At 48.4% G+C, this 19,887-nt stretch overlaps 2 protein-coding genes across 5 annotated transcripts in view; one reads left to right on the plus strand and one right to left on the minus strand.

Moving 5' to 3' along the window:
* Positions 1–4,567, minus strand: part of SLC37A3 (solute carrier family 37 member 3) — a 39,934-nt gene extending 35,367 nt beyond the window's left edge. Inside the window, exon 1 of the mRNA XM_037514407.2 lies at positions 4,440–4,567. The gene's annotated coding sequence lies outside the window, so the exon portion shown is untranslated. The remainder of the gene's footprint in view (positions 1–4,439) is intronic.
* A 3,933-nt stretch (positions 4,568–8,500) lies between these two features.
* RAB19 (RAB19, member RAS oncogene family) lies at positions 8,501–18,205 on the plus strand. 4 transcript variants are annotated; one of them, XM_054692728.1, is made up of 6 exons: positions 8,501–8,636; positions 8,739–8,867; positions 9,070–9,208; positions 11,224–11,446; positions 13,049–13,232; positions 16,336–18,205. In XM_054692728.1, exons 2-6 carry the CDS (start codon positions 8,780–8,782, stop codon positions 16,602–16,604), a joined length of 903 nt encoding a protein of 300 aa, XP_054548703.1. In that variant the 5' UTR covers positions 8,501–8,636; positions 8,739–8,779; the 3' UTR covers positions 16,605–18,205. The 4 variants fall into 4 exon arrangements, with proteins under 4 accessions (XP_054548703.1, XP_054548704.1, XP_054548702.1 ...); XM_054692729.1 differs by lacking the exon at positions 8,739–8,867 and having other exon boundaries at positions 8,569–8,598; XM_054692727.1 differs by lacking the exon at positions 8,501–8,636 and having other exon boundaries at positions 8,644–8,867.
* The last annotated feature ends 1,682 nt before the right edge of the window (positions 18,206–19,887 follow it).

Below are 19,887 nucleotides of genomic sequence, written 5' to 3' on the forward strand. Positions count from 1 at the left end.
CTCAATCAATGGATACTGACTATACAATTATCACTTGAAAATGTGATTTTTTTTTAAAACAAAGTATGTATTTTCTGTGGCAGATGCTATATTATGATGCGGTCCTCTGCAAAAAAGATAAATTCTAAATGTTATTAATGTGCATGCATTTAGTACCATTTACATTTTGAAATGTTTCGTTTTTAAAAAAACTTATTAAAAGTAGGGCCTCCCCTGTAGCGCAGCGGTTGAGCGCTGGGCTACGAAGCTGCCTGCAGCCTCTGCAGTGCTGGTTCACTCCCCAGCTGCTGGCGAGGGTCCCACATGGCACGCAGACCTCTCCTGCCACGCCCACTGCTCCCCTCAGCAGTGTACTTCGTCAGTCTGCCTGTTCTGCTCTCCGCTCTGGCTCTGGTGAATTCTCTCACCCTCCCACGCTTCTGACTGTACCCAGTGCTTGTATAAATAAATAAATCTTTTTTTAAAAAAAAATTAAAAATAAAATCCTTGCCTTCAAAAAGGATTAGCACCCTGGAGCCTTGGCCTGCTTTTCAAACCAAGTTCACTAACTCCTCTGATTTGTCTTAAATCATCTGTACAAGGTTCTTTCCAGTTTGGAACATTCCATATTGAGATCAAGGCTGAATAAAAGATGGTGTCACATGAAACACGTCCAGGTAGCTGCTCCCCCTTATAAGAGACTGTCTTAGAATACAAAATATTCCAAAAATGTCATTTTCTATATATAGTAGCACCCATTCCGGACTAAATATAGAAGATGTAAAGTTACATTAGGAACACTTTGGAGGAGACTGAGTGCAAAGGGGAAACCTAGGAAGGACCATAGTTTCCGTGCCCATCCTGTGCCCGTCCCGCCACACCATGCCATCGACCCTCCATCTCCAACCGCTTCAGCCCTCTCCCTTCCAGACTGCTGACTTTCATGCTCCCCCATCGATGGTCCTCCTGCCTCAGCCTGGCTCACAATCGGTCACCTCACCATGGTCCCCGCGGCCTGTGACCATCCCCGTCCTGTTTCTTTCTCTACCAATTTACCAGCAATGCTCTCTCCCTTACCCCCCTTTTCTTCTCGCTCGGCCGGCCCCCGTTCCCTGCACCCAAGCAGCTGAGTTTTGCCAAAGAAAAAAATCACACAAGCTGCCAGTTTCACTTTAGATTCAAAACCACAAACCTCAATGGGTATGCAAGGCTGCCAGGCGTGTGCAACTTCCCCAATCATTCTGTTTCCTCAACCTCGAAGACCAGCATTTGACACTTCCCTGTCTTCCAACATCTCTCTCACCTCCTCCATCCGGGACCAGGACTTTCTCCGAGAGCTAAGGCTCCAGCTCAGTCCCGTGCGGCGCCCTGCAGTACAGCCCCCCCACCACGCCTCCCTCCAGTATCTGAAGGGTCTTCCTCTCCTCCCCCCACATCCTCTCCCTGGTGTCTCCACCTCAGCCAATGGCGCCACCAATTCTCAAAGTTGCCCGTGGGAACTAGCACCATCCCTGAGTTTCTCCCTTTCAACTTCCAAATCCAGCCCCTACTAAGTCCAGTCCTTATTAGCTCCAAAACACATCCCAATCCTTCGTCTCCTGCCACGGTCATCTCCACGATGAACTGCCCGCCTTCCGCCAACGCCAAGACAAGAGTCCCAGCTGGGTTTCGTATCTGCACATCCAGCCCACCCCAGGCTCGCTCTGAGCACACCAGCCAGAAATACATCTTAAGACATAAACCAGCTGTCACGCCTCTGCTCAGCACACTTTGATGGCTTCCCAAGATCCAGACCAAAGACACGACTCTTCCCACAGCCCTCAAAGCCTGCTGCCCCAGTGTCCTGGAGTTAAGTAGGAAGGCGAAGGGAGCAGTGGAGGTGACAGCTGGGGTTGTCAGGAGGCTAAAGAGGGGACTGCCTGCTGTGCTACCACCTGAAATGCCTTTCTCCTGGGTCTTTACAAATTGCTTGCTCTTTCCTTTTCCGAGCTTATCCTGGAGGGGGCTGTCCTGATAGCCCCGTCTAAAATGCAGTCTAGAATGCAGTCTAAAATGCAGTCCCTCAGCTACTACTGCTCTCATCTGTTTCTTCCCTACAGAGCATTTCCCCAATTGGATGAGCTGCTTTAACTGTTTACATGTTTATCGTTGATTTGTAAGTTCCACAGACGCAATGGCCTTTTATGTCACAAGTCCAGCACCAGGCAGAGCATTAAGAACAAGTCATAAGGGCCTCCCTGGTGGTGCAAGGAGCACCACCACTATGAAGCCATCCGCAGCCTCTGCAGCATGAGTTTGACCCCCGGCCCGCCAGGGAGCAACCCACATGGCACAGCAGACCTCTCCTGTCTCGCCCGCTGCTCCCCTCAGCAGTGTATTTCAGTCAGTTCTGAAATACCTGTTCTGTTCCCCACTCTGTCTCTGGTGAATCCTCTCACCCACCCCCCACCCCCACCCCGCCATCTCTGGCCTGTACCCCAGCTCTTGTCTGCATAAATAAATAAATCTTTAAAAAGAAAACAAACAAAAAAGAACAAGCGATAAGGATTTGGGGAATGAATAAATGAATGAATGAATGATCTGACTGATGGATGGTGGTCCTGAGTGCTTTCAAGATGCCAGGAACTGTGCTAGCACCTGCTCAGCGAGATCACCCGTTCTTCTCTCAGCATCAGACACTGGGGAAAACAGATTTCAGAAACCTGATTTAGAAATGAAGCAAACATTCAAACCCAGACCTCACCCTGCACCCTATGCTAGACTGTATAGGCGAAAAGTTAAAATATAGACTATCTCAAGCTGTACTCAGAATTATCCCACCTTAAACTTAGAGGTCTGAATCTAAGGTGGGAAAATACACAGTTGATTAATAACCACAGTTTTCTTATGCAAAAGACAAGGGCATTAGATAGGCAAAGACTTACTTCCCAGATCTCAGTTTTTACATTTGCAAAGTAAAAGGATTCTGTGCACTCAAAATATACTGAAGTGAGGGAAGTATTAACTGGATAGTTCTGGTCACCGACAGTTCTAGTACTGGGTATGCTGTAACTTACCACCCCAATGCTGACGCTTATACAAGTCTTTTTTATCCTACATTATCTCATCTGAAGTCATTTACCTGTACCACATAAATCCTCTTATTCAATACTAAAGCCTTCCTGCAATTTTCCTATCTTCTTAAATTGTTTCATTACCACATGTAAAATGCCTAGCACTTATCTGTAAAATGCTCTCATTAAGGGTTCCCAAAACCACATTCTTCCTAGCTATTCCAAGCACATTCCAAAGACAACTAGTTTTCAAGATTAAAATCTTTTCTATATTAAAGGACCTATCCTCAACTTAAGGGTCACTAATGTGACATTTCTTTATCACCAATGAACAGGGACAATTCAGAACCTGAAACAATGACTAATAATCTGCTCCTGACATGGAAAAAGCATTAAGACACACCACTGACTTTAACTGTATGAAAGTGTTGTTTCATGCTCATCTTCTGATGCAGAGACGGAAAAGTCAACACAGTACAGTAACAGAATGATGTTCTCTGAAGCCACCTGTGGCCCACAAAAAAAAGGCATTAAAGTTCCAGCTGGAATCCAAGACTCTCCACTTCTCTGAGCCTCAAAGTCCTCACTTAAGGATTAAATGAGATCACTTTCGGAGCGTTCTTAGCATAGTACCTTGCCAGGTAAGCATCAATTTCCCACAGTAAATAGCCAACAAATGGGAAAGAAATTTGGGCACCAAAACAGTGAAAAGGATAATCAGATTTTGCTTACCCCGGGAACACATTCTTCTCCCTACAAACATTTCAGTGAAAGCTGCGAGGAGATCGCCTACGGTCTTACAGTAAAAGAAACACCAAAACCCCTGGGGACACACTCCCTTTATCCCCTGTCAAAAATGAGTATAAACAGACCCCATTCGCCAAATGAAGGATGGAGAAGAAATCAGAACACATTGCTTCCCGAGACCACGGCAGTTACAAAACAATAAAACCCAGATGTTCCACTGAGACCCTTCTCCCTCCCTGGCCTCTGCACATCCTTTCCGAGCGCGTCCCCGCCCCACCTGCGCACGACCCTCCGCGGGGCTGAACTGCAAGGCCGGGTCTAGCGGGAGAGACCCCGCCGGGCGGGCGCGGGCCGGGCCGCGGCTCCCCGCCCTCCCCTCGCCGAGGGCCCGCCCGCCCCACCCCGGCCCCTCAGCCCCGGCCCTCGGCCCCGGCCCCTCAGCCCCAGCCCCGGCCCCGGCCCCTCAGCCCCACAGTCCCGGCCCCTCAGCCCCTCAGCCCCGGCCCCTCGGCCCCGGCCAGGACGCAGGCCCGGGCGCAGGGTGGGGGCGAGCAGCCCGCCGGCCGCCCCGGGAGCCCCGCCGACCCTCGCGAGCGGCGCCCCTCCTCCCGCCCCAAGCCGGACTCGACCCCTCGACGCTCGGGCCCCCGCCCCGCGCACCCGAGACCCGCAGGGATCGCCGGTCTCCGGCCGCCGCCGGGCTCGTCCGCTCGGCCCGCCCGGTCCGCTGCGCTCCGCTGCCCGCCGCCCCCGCCGCCAGCTCACCCCCCGCGCGGCGGCCAGGGCTTCCGGGCGCTCACGTGACCCGCCCTTCCCAGCGCATGCCGGGAGTTGTAGTCCGGCCGCGCGGCTTCACCTGCGGCCGCGGGGGTGCGGGGGGGGCGGGGGCGGGGCGGGGCGGGGCGGGCGCGGGGGGCGGGGCTGTTGCCAGCCGAGAGCGAACGCCTCCCAGAGCCCCGCTGCTGGGCTGGGGGAGCACCGGCCAGGTATGGTAGTTGGAAAAAGAGCGTGAGGGACAGATAAAACATAACCTGGGACAAATGCTGCAGAGAGCGTGTTGGGTTTTTTGGTTTTTTGTTGTTTTTTTTTTTTTTTTCAAAAAAGCTTTAATCCGCTCTTTATTTGTATAGAGAGAAGGTTCTAAGTGTGCTACCAGGGCGGGCATAAGGTCTAGGTTTTTGTCTAAGTTCATTGAACGCAGCTGCTATGCAGGCAAGATCAGTATCAATCACTTCTCTGCACCCCACCCCACCCCCCGAAAAATAAATGAATGTTAAGATCCTGGCTGCCTCAGGCAAAAATTAAAGGAGATACAGGGCTCCGTGCTCTTGCACTCTGTTTCAATTGTTGGGGAAATACAATGTTCAAAAAATATATAGTCCCAGCCCAGAGAAACCTCTCCACAAAGGAGGAAGAAGAAGAAGGAGAAGAAGGAGAAGGAGAAGGAGGAGAAGGAGGAGAAGGAGGAGAAGGAGGAGAAGGAGGAGAAGGAGAAGGAGAAGGAGAAGGAGAAGGAGAAGGAGAAGGAGAAGGAGAAGGAGAAGAAGAAAGAAGAAAGAAGAAACAGTTTTTTGCTGACTAAGCATTAAACCAGAATGTGGGGTGCATTAAAAGCAACTCGCTGAGAAATGTAGACAGAAAGGGATCTCCCCTTCTATAGCCTGGCACATGCAAGCCGAAGCCATTACTGGGCGTTTTCAACATAAGCAATCACTAGTTCTCAAATAAGAAGACTTGACCTTTTGTCCCACATAGTTCTTCCTTTTTTTTTTTTTTTAAGATTTATTTATGGGGCCTCCCCTGGTGGCGCAGCAGTTGAGCGCTGGGTTGCGAAGCTGCCCACAGCCTCTGCAGCACTGGTTCAATCCCCGGCTGCTCCCCGGCCACCAGAGGAGGGTCCCACATGGCGCGCAGACCTCTCCTGCCGCCCTCTGCTCCCCTCAGCAGTGTACTTCATCAGTCTGTCTGTTCTGTTACCCGCTCTGGCTCTGGTGAATTCTCTCACCCTCCCGCGATTCTGACTGTACCCAGTGCTTGTATAAATAAATAAATAAAGATTTATTTATTCATGCATAGAAGAACTGGGGTATAGGCCAGAGATGGGGGAGGTGAGAGGACCTACCAGAGACAGAGTGGGGAGCAGAACAGGCAGATCTAACTGAAATACACTCCTGAGGGGAGTAGCAGGTGAGTCAGGAGAGGTCTGCTGCGCCATGTGGGTCAGCTCCCTGGCTGACTATGGATGGAACTCATGTCATGCTGTGGTAGCGGTGGACAGCTTCACAATGCTGTGCTTCACCACCAGGGAGGCCCAGGTCTTCCTAACTTTATCTTGGTGCCTGGGACACCACCAGGGTTGTTTTATCCAGAGAAGAAACCAACTTCTCATGCCTTTGGGACATGAGACAGTTTTGCAAATTGGAGCAAGTCACCTTCAGAAGTTGGGTTGGGGTGGCGGCCACCCAGGTTATAGACTTGGGGACACTACCCCCTTGATCCTTGCGTTCAAAAGATGGCTATTGGAACCTGGAAGCACCCTTCCTGATATGAGACTGATCAGAGGTTATTTTGCCGTTATAAAGATAGACATATTTGTACAGAGAAAGAAATCTTAAAAGAAAAGGGAGGGGGGTGTCTCCTCCCTTATTTTCAAGTGGGGGAATGAAGCCCCTTATATTTCATTGGTATTTATCTTCTTCACACAACGCAGTGGTAGTTTGGTTTCTAGTCATCTGATGGTGTGTGGGAGGTGGATAGTGATGTCAGGGTGAGCAAAAAGAAATCAGCCTGGGGGCTCTCTGGTGGCGCAAGGGGTTAGGTCTCAGCACTATGAAGCTGTCCGCAGCCACTATGACATGAGTTTAATCCCCGGCCAGGGAGCTGGCCCACATGGTGCAGCAGACCTCTGCACCCTCTCTGTCTCTGGTGAATCCTCTCACACACACCCAACCTCTGGCCTGCACCCCAGCTCTTGCATGAATAAAATAAATAAAACGAATCTTTAAAAAAAAATCAGCCTAACATTTCACTTTAATTTTTAAAAATCCTTTGTGGAATATTATTCAGCCTTAAAAAAGGAATGAATTTCTGATACCTACCACATGGACAACCTTGAAAATATTATGCTGAATGAAATGAACCAGACACAGAGGGACAAATGCTGTAGGATTCCATTTAGATGAGGCCCCTGGACTGATCAAATTCATAGGGACAGAAATTCATAGGACAGGGGGAGATGGGAATGCAGTTATTGATTAACGGGCAAAGAGCTTCAGATGAGATGATAAAAGATTTTAGAAAAGATGCTGGCACAACAGTTTGAATATATTTCATGCCATTGAATAGTACACTTAATTAACATGGTTGAAATAGTAAGTGGGCATGTGTGTGTTTGTGTGTGCGTTAAGTGTATATAATTTTAGTCTATAACCTGTATCACCACCACCCAGGTTAAGAATACCTCTCTCCCCATCACCCGAGCTACACTTTGTATGATCGTCCCCTTGGCGAAAAGGGCCCGGGAGGGCCAGAACCTTTCTCTCCTTGACTTCCATAGCCATGTAGACATTTTGTCATTTAATTCCTACTACTAGATGCTCTCCAGTTGCCAGGTCTGAGTAGCTGATATTTTTTTTTTTTTCTTTCAAAGTCACCGTTACAAAGAAGAAGGAGCCATTTGACACCTAACCTGGTTGACATTGCCATCTGGTGGGTATTATTTCCGGTGCCCTGCCCAAGCATTTGTGGTGGATCTTAAGCTACATTTCTTTTCCAAATCATAGACATGGGACTGGGGCTCTCTCAGCCACGATCTGCAACAGAGCACAGGACAGTGTTTTTTATTCTTTTGTTCTACCCACCAGATTGGGTTTATTTTACCCAAAAGAGAGATTCCTGAAAGGTGATATATAAATAAAATTTGGGGTAAAAATAGTCACATTTTGGGCCTCCCCGTTGGCGCAAGGGGTTAAGCACAGAACTGTGAAGCTATCCGCAGCCTCTGCAACACGAGTTGAGCTACCCACATGACACAGCAGGCCTCTCCTCTCTCCCCGCTGCTCCCCTCAGCAGTGTATTTCAGTCTGTCTGCCTGTTCTGTTCCCCACTCTGTCTCTGGTGAATCCTCTCAACCCCCTACACCTCTGGCCTGTACCCCATCTTGTATGCATAAATATATAAATCTTAAAAAAAAAAAAGAGAATAGTCACATTTTAAAGGCTAGCTGAGAAAATCATCTTGGGGAGTGAAGAAATTGTCCTGTATGTTAGTGTTTCTCAATCTTTTTAAACATCCACCCAGGAGCAAGAATTCCATTTTACTCCTCCCCCAGTAGGCACACGCCTAGGTAAAACCGATCCAGACTTTTCATAAAACAACTTACGCTCTCTACACGGGATACAATCTGAAATGTTTTGCTCATCACTTTTGTAAAAATGCTGATTGCAACCCACTAAAATTGATTTCATGACTCATGAATAGGTCTCAGCCCACAGTTAGAAAATACCAGGCCAATTTAAATATTTTATCAGTGCGGATCTCTCTCCTTTGCTCGTTGTGTCTAGAGCTTCACTGTCCAAATGTTACAGACTATGTAGTGGAGAAAAGCTAGTCCCTAGGAGATGAGCCGTTACCTCTCAAGTTACAGTGATAAGCCGCGGGGAGGTGAAATTCTTTCTTTATTTGAAAAGTCTGTTAAAAGTGGGGGCGGAGGGTGGTGACTGTATGTTTTATCTGCAGACTCTTCTGGACTCTGGGGGGAAAAAAAAGGAAAAATCGCCTCCGCTTTAGACTTCTACTGCCAGCACTGGGGACTCAAGAGGTTTTCTCAGAGCTAGAAATTAACCTTCTTTCTTTATGGTAGATTTTTGGGGGGTGGGGGGAATACAGACTTTTTTTTTCCAGCTCTTTCTTCCCGTGCAAATGCGGTTTTTAGTTTTTGTATTTCCTCCTTTCTGTCAGTGGCTCCTGAAAAAAACGACTGACGTCCACAAAGCAATGAAATGGCTCAAAAGCCAGAGCTGTGCAGAACTCCCTCCAGCAAGCTAACAAGGGGTGCCGGGGAGAAGGTGCAGGGAAAGCAGGAACAAGGTGGCTTCCGATGCAGGGGCTGAGTTAACTGCTCAGTCCTCCGGGTGGGCTCCGTGCGGCTGGGGGAAAGCTGGCTGTGTGCGTGCTGGCCAGCGCCTCTCCGCGCCTCCTTCCTGGCCGGTGCTCCCCAGCGCCTCCTCCCCAAAGGCTGCGTGGGCTCAGGGGAGGTGGGAGGGCTAGCATTTTCCTTTCACTTTCTCAGGTCGCCAAACCTGCCACCTGAGGACAGAACTACAGTTCCCACCACGCAGCGAGGCAGGAGGAAGAAGGAGCCCTAAGAGCCGAAGGGGGAAACAGGAGAGAAAGCAAACCTCAGCTGCTCGCAGAGGAGAGAGTGAGAGGTGTGCCACAGGTGAGGGCTGCGGAGGGGGGATGGAGGGCTCTGGGGGACCATGGCTCCTTCCTCCTTGGGGTGGGGGGTGCTGAGGTTAAGGTAGACGGGCTGTGTAGAAATCCTAAGGGCTTTGTTGGGGGTTGGGGTGGGGGACGACATGGAAGTAAGTCTTAAGCTCAAGTTACAGTGATAAGTCACCGGAAGTGGAACGACTTTCTTTTTTGAAAAGTTAGAAAGGGAAGGGGAGGTGTTGCTTGTGTCTCTTGTCTGCGAGGTCATTTAGCCATAGGTGACTTCAGAGGCATGAGAGAGAGAGAAAGAAATGAGAGAGAGAGAGAGAGAAATGAGAGAGAGAGAGAGAAATAAGAGAGAAAGAGAGAGAGGAGAACCTTCTTCCTGCATTTAAAGCTTGGGGGGCTCCATACAGACTGGATATTATGTGCATTTTAATTTGTGTGATGACAGAGACTTGTCCTTTTCTATGACTACAGAGAATACCAGAGAATAAAACTGGGGAAATGAAGAAGGGGTGTCAGGCGAGAGGCAGGAACAATTCACAGCACATCAAATGTAATCACATGGAATGAGGTTTCACGTATTTTCATGAGTCATTTGACAAAGAGACCTAACACAATATCGTATGAAGAACAGCTGAAGGGCACAGGGACGTTTGCCTTCAAGGGTTATGCTCTTTGCTTCAAATGTCTGATGGGCTGCCATGTGTGGAACTGAGATTTGCAGAGTCCCGGCCTCAGGAGGACGCAGGAGAGTCAACAGATGAAAATCCAGGGAGACAGACTTCACCCATGGGTGTTAGAGCTGCACCCACAAAATGGATTTTTTCAGGAGGTAGTGAGTTTCTCATGATCCAAGTTATTGACATATAGGTGAATATTTAGACCAAGATGTGGGTAGTGGGACTAAAGCTTCAGGGGGGTGATTGTGTGACCACTGTCACACAATCCTCAGCCTGACTGGTCATCAGAGTTACCAAGGAACATGTACGTGTGCGTGTGTGTGTCTTTAAATATATTTACCAGGGGCCTCCTTGGAGGCGCAGGGGTTAAGTCTCAGTGCTGTCAAGCTATCACCAGCCACTGCGACAAGGGTTCAATCCCCAGCCAGGGAGCTGACCCACATGGCACAGCCGACCTCTCCTGTCTCGCCCGCTGCTCCCCTCAGCAGTGTATTTCAGTGGATCTGCCTGTTCTGCTCCCCACTCTGTCTCTGGTGAATCTTGTGACCTCCCCCCAACCCCCTGCACCTCTGGCCTATACCCCAGCTCCTGTATGCATAAATAAATAAAAATAAATCTCATAACTATATTTACCAGATCTCTGGTGGGCTCCAGGAATATATAATTGTAATTATATCCCCCAGACAATTGTGTAACAATAATGATTGTGATAATGTGATAACGATTAATTTGGAAAAGCACTGTCATAGAAATTACATTCAGACCACAATATTCATTTTGAATAATCTCCAAATCCTCAGTTCCTGGTTCAGAAGATTCCAGTGCCCATTAGAAGGAAAAGGCTGCATCACTTTTCCCTAAACTGCTTTCGCTGTCAACTCTGCTCCATCCTGGTTGCTGGCTGCCTGGAAGGACAGTGTCCTGGGCCATGGGTCCCTGCCTCCGTGGAGCTGAGACCACGTGGCATCTCCTCTGCCATCCTCCTGCGCCCTGGGCATTCTAGCAGTGCCTGGAGCCCCGGTCTCCATGACTAGGATTCTGTCAGGGTTGTCACCCAACAGCATCGGCTGTGTGCTGGAACCAGCTGGGCACGGCGGCAGAGCCTCTGCAGCCTGAGTGTGCCCTGAGATCAGGCCGGCCCACCGCAGAGGTGAGGGCTCTGGGAGCAGCGCTGGGGGTAGAGCTCAGGAACCATGTCTCCCCCACCAGGATGTGAGTGCGGTGAAGGTGATGCCACCCGTCTTATCCCGCCCTGATCCATGGTACCTGGAGTTGAGTCTGGCGCCACAGGCTCACTCGAGACACTGAATTCCTTTCTCTTCTAGGTCTGACCACCCAGACGGGACCATGCAGTTCTCCGGCTCAGCCAGGGCAGCAGATGAGAACTTCGACTATTTGTTCAAGATCATCCTCATCGGGGATTCCAACGTGGGGAAGACGTGTGTGGTGCAGCACTTCCGATCCGGGGTCTTCACAGAGACCCAGCAGAACACCATCGGGGTGGACTTCACTGTGCGCTCCCTCAACATCGATGGCAAGAAAGTGAAGGTCAGCGGGGCCCGGGGATGGCTTCAGCGCTCCCGACACAGAAACGTGGGAGAGGAGGGACAGTTTCACTCTAAAACATGAAATCAGGGGCCTTCCTGGTGGCCTATGATTAAGTCTCAGCGCTATCACCCCTGAGGCCTGAGTGTGATCCCCGGTCAGGGAGGTGACCCACAGGGCACAGCAGACCTCAGCAGTGGATTTCAGTAGATCTGCCTGTTCTGCTCCCCACTCTCTCTGGTGAATCCTCTCACCCACCCCCACACCCACACCTCTGACCTACACCCCAGTTGTTCTATGCAAAAATAAATAAAATCATTTAAAAAAAAACATTAAGGACCTCCCTGGTGGCGCAGCGGTTGAGCGCTGGGTTGCGAAGCTGCCCGCGGCCTCTGGGGCGCCGGTTCAATCCCCTGCTGCTCCCCGGCCACCGGAGGAGGGTCCCACATGGCGCGCAGACCTCTCCTGCTGCCCGCTGCTCCCCTCAGCAGTGTCCTTCGGTCCTTCTGCCTGCTCTGCTCCCCGCTCTGGCTCTGGTGAATTCTCTCACCCTCCCGCACTTCTGACTCTACCCAGTGTATGTATAAACAAAACAAACAAACAAATAAATAAATAAAACATGAAAAAAAATAAAAAAAACATTAAATAATAAACGGACTAGGGAAAAAAAAAAAAGGTGTGTTTAGAACCAGGGGAAGCCATAAAGGAAAATATTGCTCCATCTAATGATCTAAAGGTCAAATGTATACACTTCTATATAACTTGACAAAGGTCAAATTTCCACACCCTCAAAGACCATAAACACGTGAAAAAAATGTATGTCAAACTGGAAAGAAATGTTAGCAGATCCAGAACTTGACAAATGGCTCATTTCTTTCCTATGATAAGAGCCCTGAGGTGTATCTAAGAACAGCAACCAAATCCAAAAAGCAGGAACTTCACAGATTGCCCAGAATTGCTATTTCACAAATTTTATAAGAATTTCTGTAAAGGTGTAAATCCTCACTCCTGACTAAAGAAGTGCAAATTAAAATAGCGGTGAGGAACTTACTCTTTTACCTACTTGATTAGAAAAAGATCGAAAAGCATTGGTGAAATGTAACAGGTGGATCCTGTTTAGGATCCTGATTAAATAGGAACGATAGTGCAAGGACATTTTGGAGACAGTCCAGGAAATTTTACTGTGGTCTGGCTATCAGATGATACCACGAGCTACTGAAGTTTATTAGCAGTGATTTGGTTAGAGGGTCGATTGAAACCAAAAAGAACATAGATCCCCGGACAGTAGAGTCACCTCCCAGTCCCGACTGCCCATCCAAATCCCCCTGGTGAGCAGCTGAAGAAGCCCACTCCTAGACCCCACCCCAGACTACCGAATCAGGGTCTGGAGAAATGAAGCCAGAGAATGGGCCTGCCCTGGTGGCGCAGCGGTTGAGCGCTGAGCTGTGAGGCTGCCTGCAGCCTCTGCAGCGCTGGTTCGTTCCCCGGCCACCGGCGAGGGTACCCCCCCCCCAAAAAAGAAAGAAATGAAGCCAGGAAAACTATTTTTCAGCTGACTCAGGTGAGCAAGTTCCCTCAGGCTCCTGATGCCCGTCCCTCCTCCAGATGCAGGTGTGGGACACAGCAGGCCAGGAGCGCTTCCGGACCATCACCCAGAGCTACTACCGCAGTGCACACGCGGCCATCATCGCCTACGACCTCACCCGGCGGTCCACCTTCGAGTCTGTTCCCCACTGGATTCACGAGATAGAAAAATACGGCGCGGCGAACCTGGTCATCATGCTGATCGGTATGGCGTTCAACTTTTCTTCACCGGCCCCCTCTCCTGATGCTCTGTGTGTTCCTGGTGGCAATGGAACATAAACTCGTTAATGTGTGCGGGGTGAACAGGACCTCAGAAAGCATCTGGTCCAGAAATGCCCATCAGATCCACTTGAGAAAGAGAATTGGGAGGTGAGGGAGGAAGCACCTGTTGGGAATGCAGATCCCAAGGCCCGGCCTAGAGTTTCTTTTTCCTGAGACCTGGGGTGGAGCCCGGGACATCTAGTGGAAGGCACGCCCAGCTGAGTCTCTGTATCTGTGTCAGCCACACAGGAAGTATCTGTACTCTGAGGTTCCCAGGGGGAGCGCTGGCGTGAACTGCAGTGCGACACTCTCAAATGCCTTCTAACACTGACTCGGATCCTAAGTCAGTCCTACCAAGGTGTCAAAATGAACAGCAACTTCAGTCACGTGAAGGGAACTCCCAGCGTGGCGTGTGAGGGGCCCTACTGTACATTCAGGAAAGCGTGTATAGTTTTAGTTTTGCAAGAAGAGCTGCTTTTCTTTCCTCTTCCGGGCACTGTTTAGCAAGCAGCTGCTTCAGTTGGGCAAGTTGTTTCAGACCCTGCCACTCGTGTGTTCCACGCACCTGCAGCATCAGGTGCTAAAAGTGCAAGATCTTGGGGTCTCCCTGGTGGTGCAAGGGGTTAAGTCTTGGCACTATGAAGCTATCAGCAGCCACTGTGGCCAGGGAGCTACCCACATGGTGCAGCAGACCTCTCCTGTCTCACCCGCTGCTCCCCTCAGCAGTGTATTTCAGTAGACCGCCTGTTCTGCTCCCCACTTTGTCTCCGGTGAATCCTCTCAGCCCCCACACCTCTGACCTGTATCCAGCTCTTGTATGCATAAATAAATAAAATAAATCTTTTTAAAAAGGTGCAAGATCTCACTGGAGCGGAATCTTCATTTTTACAGAATCCTAGAGAGATTCTTGGGCAACCACCTTTGCATTTTTGCTATCACAATTCCAGAAAGGACTTGTTTTTGTTTCTTTTTTTAAAAGATTTATTTATGCATACAAGAGCTGGGGAGCAGGCTAGAGGTGCTGGTGGGTAAGAGGATTCACCAGAGAGAGCGTGGGGAGCAGAACAGGCAGATCTACTGAAATACACTGCTGAGGGCCTGGCTGGGGATCATACTAATGCTCAGTGGCTGGCCATAGCTTGATAGTGCTGAGACTTAACCCCTTGTGCCACCAGGGAGGCCCCCAGGACTTGTTATTTTCAAACCATTTCTTTTCTACGTCTTTGTGGTGTTGATTCATAATCCTCTCTTTCCTCATCCCCCTCTGCTCTATTTCTGGCACCTTAACTCCTTAGACTCTCCTCAGAGTAGGGGTTTAGGAACCCAATTTCCTTCTGTAGGTTGCACTGGATGTTCTGTCTGAACCTTCTGGTCTGAGCATCTGCTTTTCGTCCCCCTGAGATGTCAGGCGGACCTTTCACTAAGGCTGCTGTTATAGTCACAGGCCACAGTCTCTCAGCAAGAACCTTGAGGTCCAGAGCTTAGAAGGGCACCTATGTGTTACCTGACACCCTCATCAGAGTCTGGGCCAACAGCCTAGTCAGGTCAGATGTGTTAATATTTACACTGCGAAATGGATGACCAGCCATACAAAGCAGGAGGAATCAAAACTTCAAATGGCCAGCTTAAGGCAGATCTTACTATGAGATCAGTTACCAAAAAACATCGGGGTTCACAGCTCTTTGGTCCCATGGATTATGTACCTGTACTGTTAGCAACTGGGCCATTCATTTGCCTGCTCCCTGGCATATAGTATTTTGTGGCCTAGTTTTCTGTTCATGCTCCTGTGTTCTAGGACTGTAAATTCTTGCATAACTATTTAATTCTCCATGTGTTTCTCTTGCCTCCCTAACAAGATGAAGACCCCCCTCCGTAAGGGTTGGGCCCATGCAGCTCCCTTACACCCCACTGACCCTTTTCCCCTTGCCATCCACCTTAAGGTTGGAAGCCTCACTTGGTTTATCAGTGTCCACTGGCTTTTTGCCTTGCCAAATCGTCTAGTACGCGGATATCCAGTATCTGTCATTCTAACTTACTTTACTACACACTGTTCCCTCCAACTCCTTCCATGTTGCAGAAAATGACAACATTTCCTCTTTCCTTATGACTGAATGGTTTTCCATTATGTGATTAGACCATATAGTCTTTTTTTAAAAGATTTATTTATGCATAAAAGAGCTGGTGTGCACGCCAGAGGTGCAGGGGGTGAGAGGATTCACCAGCTAAAGAGTGGGGAGCAGAACAGGCAGATCTAGTGAAATTCACTGCTGAGGAGTAGTGGGTGAGACAGGAGAGGTCTGCTGCTCCATGTGGGTCAGCTCCCTGCCTGGAGATCGGACTCATGCTGCAGTGGCTGCGGATAGCTTGATAATGCTGAGACTTAACCCCTTGCGCCACCAGGAAGGCCCTAGACCATGTCTTCTTAACCCAGTCCTCTATCAGCAGGCCCTTGGGTTGTTTTTATGTTCTAGCTATTGTAAATAATGCTGCAATAGTGCTGTAGAGCCTACGTTTTCTTTGAGCTGATGGTTTCGTGTTCTTTGGCTAGATGCCCAAGGGTAAGATGGCTGAGTCATATAGCATTTCCATTTTTAGTTGTTCGAGGTAAACCCAGATGGCTTTCCGAAATGACTTTGCCCATTCACGTTCCCACTAACACTGTAAGAGTATTCCTCTTTCTCTGCATCCTCTCTAGCACTTGTTTTTTTTTTAAGATTTATTTTTATTTATTTATGCATATAAGAACTGGGGTGTAGACCAGAGGTGTGGGGTGGGGGGGGGCATGAGAGGATTCACTAGAGACAGAGTGGGGAGCAGAACAGGCGGATCTACTGAAATACACTGCTGAGGGGAGCAGCAGGCGAGACAGGAGAGGTCTGCTGCGCCATGTGGGTTGCTCCCTGGCCAGGATCGAACTCAGGCCATCGCGGAGATAGCGCTGAGATGTAAGCCCTAGGCCACCAGGGAGGCCCCCGAAAATGTTGTTTTTAAAGTTCATTTTAAGATGACATTACTCAATAGAATACTGATCTCTCTCTTACTCCCAGGGAACAAATCTGACTTGTGGGAAAAAAGGCACGTTCTGTTTGAGGATGCCTGCACCCTGGCCGAGAAATACGGTCTCCTTGCTGTTTTGGAGACGTCTGCCAAGGAGTCCAAGAACATAGACGAAGTCTTCTTGCTGATGGCCAGGGAGCTGATGGCCCGCAACAGCCTGCACCTGTACGGGGGGAGCGCCCTCAGCAGCCTCCCACTGGACTCCAGCCCGGTGCTTATGGCCCAGGCCCCCAGTGAAAAGACCCACTGCACTTGCTGAATGTGGCAAGGCCTGTGACACCCCCCAGGGGCCATCTCTGAAACCAAAGTCGCCTGATAGCCTAGTCCACTGAATAGCTTTATCAGCAAAGTGTAGACTCGCCGTGCTGAATCCTCCCTGCTGTGTCGGTAGCTTGTCCGCCTCAGGTCACACCAGAGGCCACAACCGCTGACTCTGAGGACAGAGATTTTTCTTCACTTTGCCTAGCGAAATCAGGACTCAAGCCTGGGCAGGAGGACAAGGTTTGCCCTTTTTCATCGTCCCCTCTTCTGTCTCCCCACTGCTTCAGCCTTTTCTACTCGTTTGTCTTGAAGGAGGTAGTGAAGGAAAGAAGAAAAGAGAAAAATCGAGAGAGAGAAGAGGATGTTTGGAATGGCTCAGGGCTGGGAGCAGGGGGAAAGCTTGCAATGCTGTGATCTTTATCTTCCTGACAGTCACACCTCCGGTCTTTAGCTTGGGGGGCAAAGCCTTTTGACATAAAGACCATAAATACCGTCTTGCCATATGGTCGGGAGCCATGTGATGGAGAGAGAATTGGCCCTCACTTTTTCCCACTTGGACTTGACCGCCGTCTAGGAGGTGGGAGAGGCCACCAATCTCTAAAACACCCAATTATCTGCTGGATCAGCAGTCATTTCTGAGTTAAAATTAAATTGACTCAGATGAAAATCAAACCAGTGTTGACCTTGCTGTGTCACCCCGGGTGCCCATAAAGCTTCTGGAAACTTAATAAATCTTGTTTTTTCAAAGTTCCCTGATAGGGCCTCCCTGGTGGTGCAAGGGGTTAAGCACCGCACTAGGAAGCAATCTGCAGCCTCTGCAGCACAGGTTCAATCCCCAGCTTTCCAGGGAGCAACTAGAGGTGCAGCAGACCTCTGCTGACTCTCCTGCTGCTCCCCTCAGCAGTGTATTTCAATCTGCCTGTTCTGTTCCCCGCTCTGTCTCTGGTGAATCCTCTCACCCCCACCCCCCAGCATCTCTGGCCTGTACCCCAGCTCTTGTATGCATAAATAAATAAATCTTTAAAAAAAAAAATTCCCTAGTCATAGTTGCTGAGGTGTGTCCTCTATCATGTAAGGACCAGAAGGCCTGGTCCAGCCACACATTGGCTCTGAAAGGGGCGATATCTTGGTGGGGAGGGTCACCTCTGGCCTCTGGCCCAGGTGACAGCTCCCTGGCCTCTCTAGCCCATAGTATCACTGAGACTGGCAGCTAACAAATGGCCACCAACCACTTGGACTGCTTGAAATGTGGCTAATTCAAATTTGAGAGGAGCTCTAGGTGTAAGATACACTTCAGGTTTTCAACACAGTACAAAAAAAAGAATGTCACGGATCTTACTAACCATTTTTATGTTGATTATGTTTAAGTAATATTTTACATATACTAGGTTAAATAAAATATATTACTAAAATTTCACCTGTTTCTTTTTACTTTTTTAATACCTTTCATTTTCTCCCCACACCCATCATGCCCTGAAGTCAAGGCCAGCAGCTGGGGCTCTCCCCAGGTTCTTCCACAGTGAGTTTCTGGGGGGAGGAGGGTGAAGCTGGCATTTCAGTTGACGCCGAGGACATTTTGCTTTGGATCCTTTTTTCCTGATCCTTTTTTTCTTTTTCTTTTTTTTAAGATTTATTTATTTATGCATACAAGAGGTGGGGTACAGGCCAGAGCTGTGGGGGGTGAGAGGATTCACCAGAGACAGAGAGGGGAACAGAACAGGCAGACTGATGAAACACTCTGCTGAGGGGAGCAGCTGGTACGACAGGAGAGGTTCGCTGCACTGTGTGGGCTGCTCCCTGGCTGGCTGGGGATAGAACTCGTGCTGCAGAGGCTGCGGATTGCTTCATAGTGTGGCACCTTAGCGCTTGAGCCACTAGGGAGGCCCCTTTCCTGATCATTTTCTTTCACACATTTCAGGAATCATCTCAGCCCTGAGAGTGCTGGGCTGGCTCACCACCAACGTGAGTTCCCTTGGCAAGAATCTGGCCCTTGGGGCCTCCCCAGTGGTGCAGGGGTTAAAGTCTCAGTGCTATCAAGCTATTGGCAGCCACTATGGCATGAGTTTGATTCCCAGCCAGGGAGCTACCCACATGGCTCAGCAGACCTCTCCTGTGTCACCCACTGCTCCCCTCAGCAGTGTATTGCAGTAGATCTGCCTTTTCTGTTCCCCACTGTGTCTCTGGTGAATCCTCGCATCACCTTTAACCTACACCCCAGTTCTTCTATGCAAAAAAAAAAAAAAAGGAGCACAGAATAGGTGATAATTCTGCAATATCATCCAAAGATTACTTACCTTTCATCTGATATATGTAGCATTTACTTATCATTATTTCTTACATTTACTAATTTTAAATTGTGTATTAAGAACTTTAGAACTTGAGAAACCAACAGTTAAGAGAACACAGAGGAAAGATTATATTCAATTTGTTTTTTCACTTTGGGGGAATAAAAGTGATCCATTCATAATGTGTTACTTTTTCAAAAGTTGCTTGCAAATAGCAGCCTGAAGCCTTCTCACCTAATTTAGAAATAAAACTCCCAATTACAGAAACACAAGCTAAATCATTTGTCAAAATACCAAACCAGTTGCTTTTTTTAAAACCTCGGGTATACAGTCACTCAACATATCCCAACAGGTGTCTGTGTTACAGTTGCTGATCTACAGTTTACTGTTAAATAAAAATAACTTAACCAGGGAACATAATTCTAGTGGGAAAAACTCAGTATATCTAAATACAAATAAAAGAATTGCTCTCCTGGTAATAATCACATATTATGAATGCAACTAATGCACTAAATTGTCCATTTAAAATGGTTAACATGGCAAATTGTGTTACATTATTCTACCACGATTGATAAAAAATTAATGATGTAATATTCCCAAAACCAGGCATTGTGCATTTTAAATGAGCGAACTGCACAATACGTAAATTACATCCCACTAAAGCCTTTAGAATTTTTTTTAATGAGCTCAAAGGGCAAAAGGAGAAAAAAATGCATTTTAAATGAATTTTACAAAATAATAACAATCTTTAATAATAATATATCAGCCGGGCATTTTCTTTTTACCCTTACTGCAAAAACACTGAAACTATTTTTTGGGTCCTTGAAGAAGTTACTAACATTGTTTTTCACTTAAAACAAATGAGAAAAGAATTTGTCTTTTTGGGGGAAAAGGATGGAAACACTGCTTTTAGAAAAGCTAATTTTTTTCCCAATGTAGCATTTTAACAACTTTTTTCTTCTGCTACACATTGAAGAAAAATTACAGAAAAGCTTA

Source organism: Talpa occidentalis, unplaced genomic scaffold (assembly GCF_014898055.3).
Source record: "Talpa occidentalis isolate TD23 unplaced genomic scaffold, MPIMG_talOcc4v2.1, whole genome shotgun sequence".
NCBI lineage: Eukaryota > Metazoa > Chordata > Mammalia > Eulipotyphla > Talpidae > Talpa > Talpa occidentalis.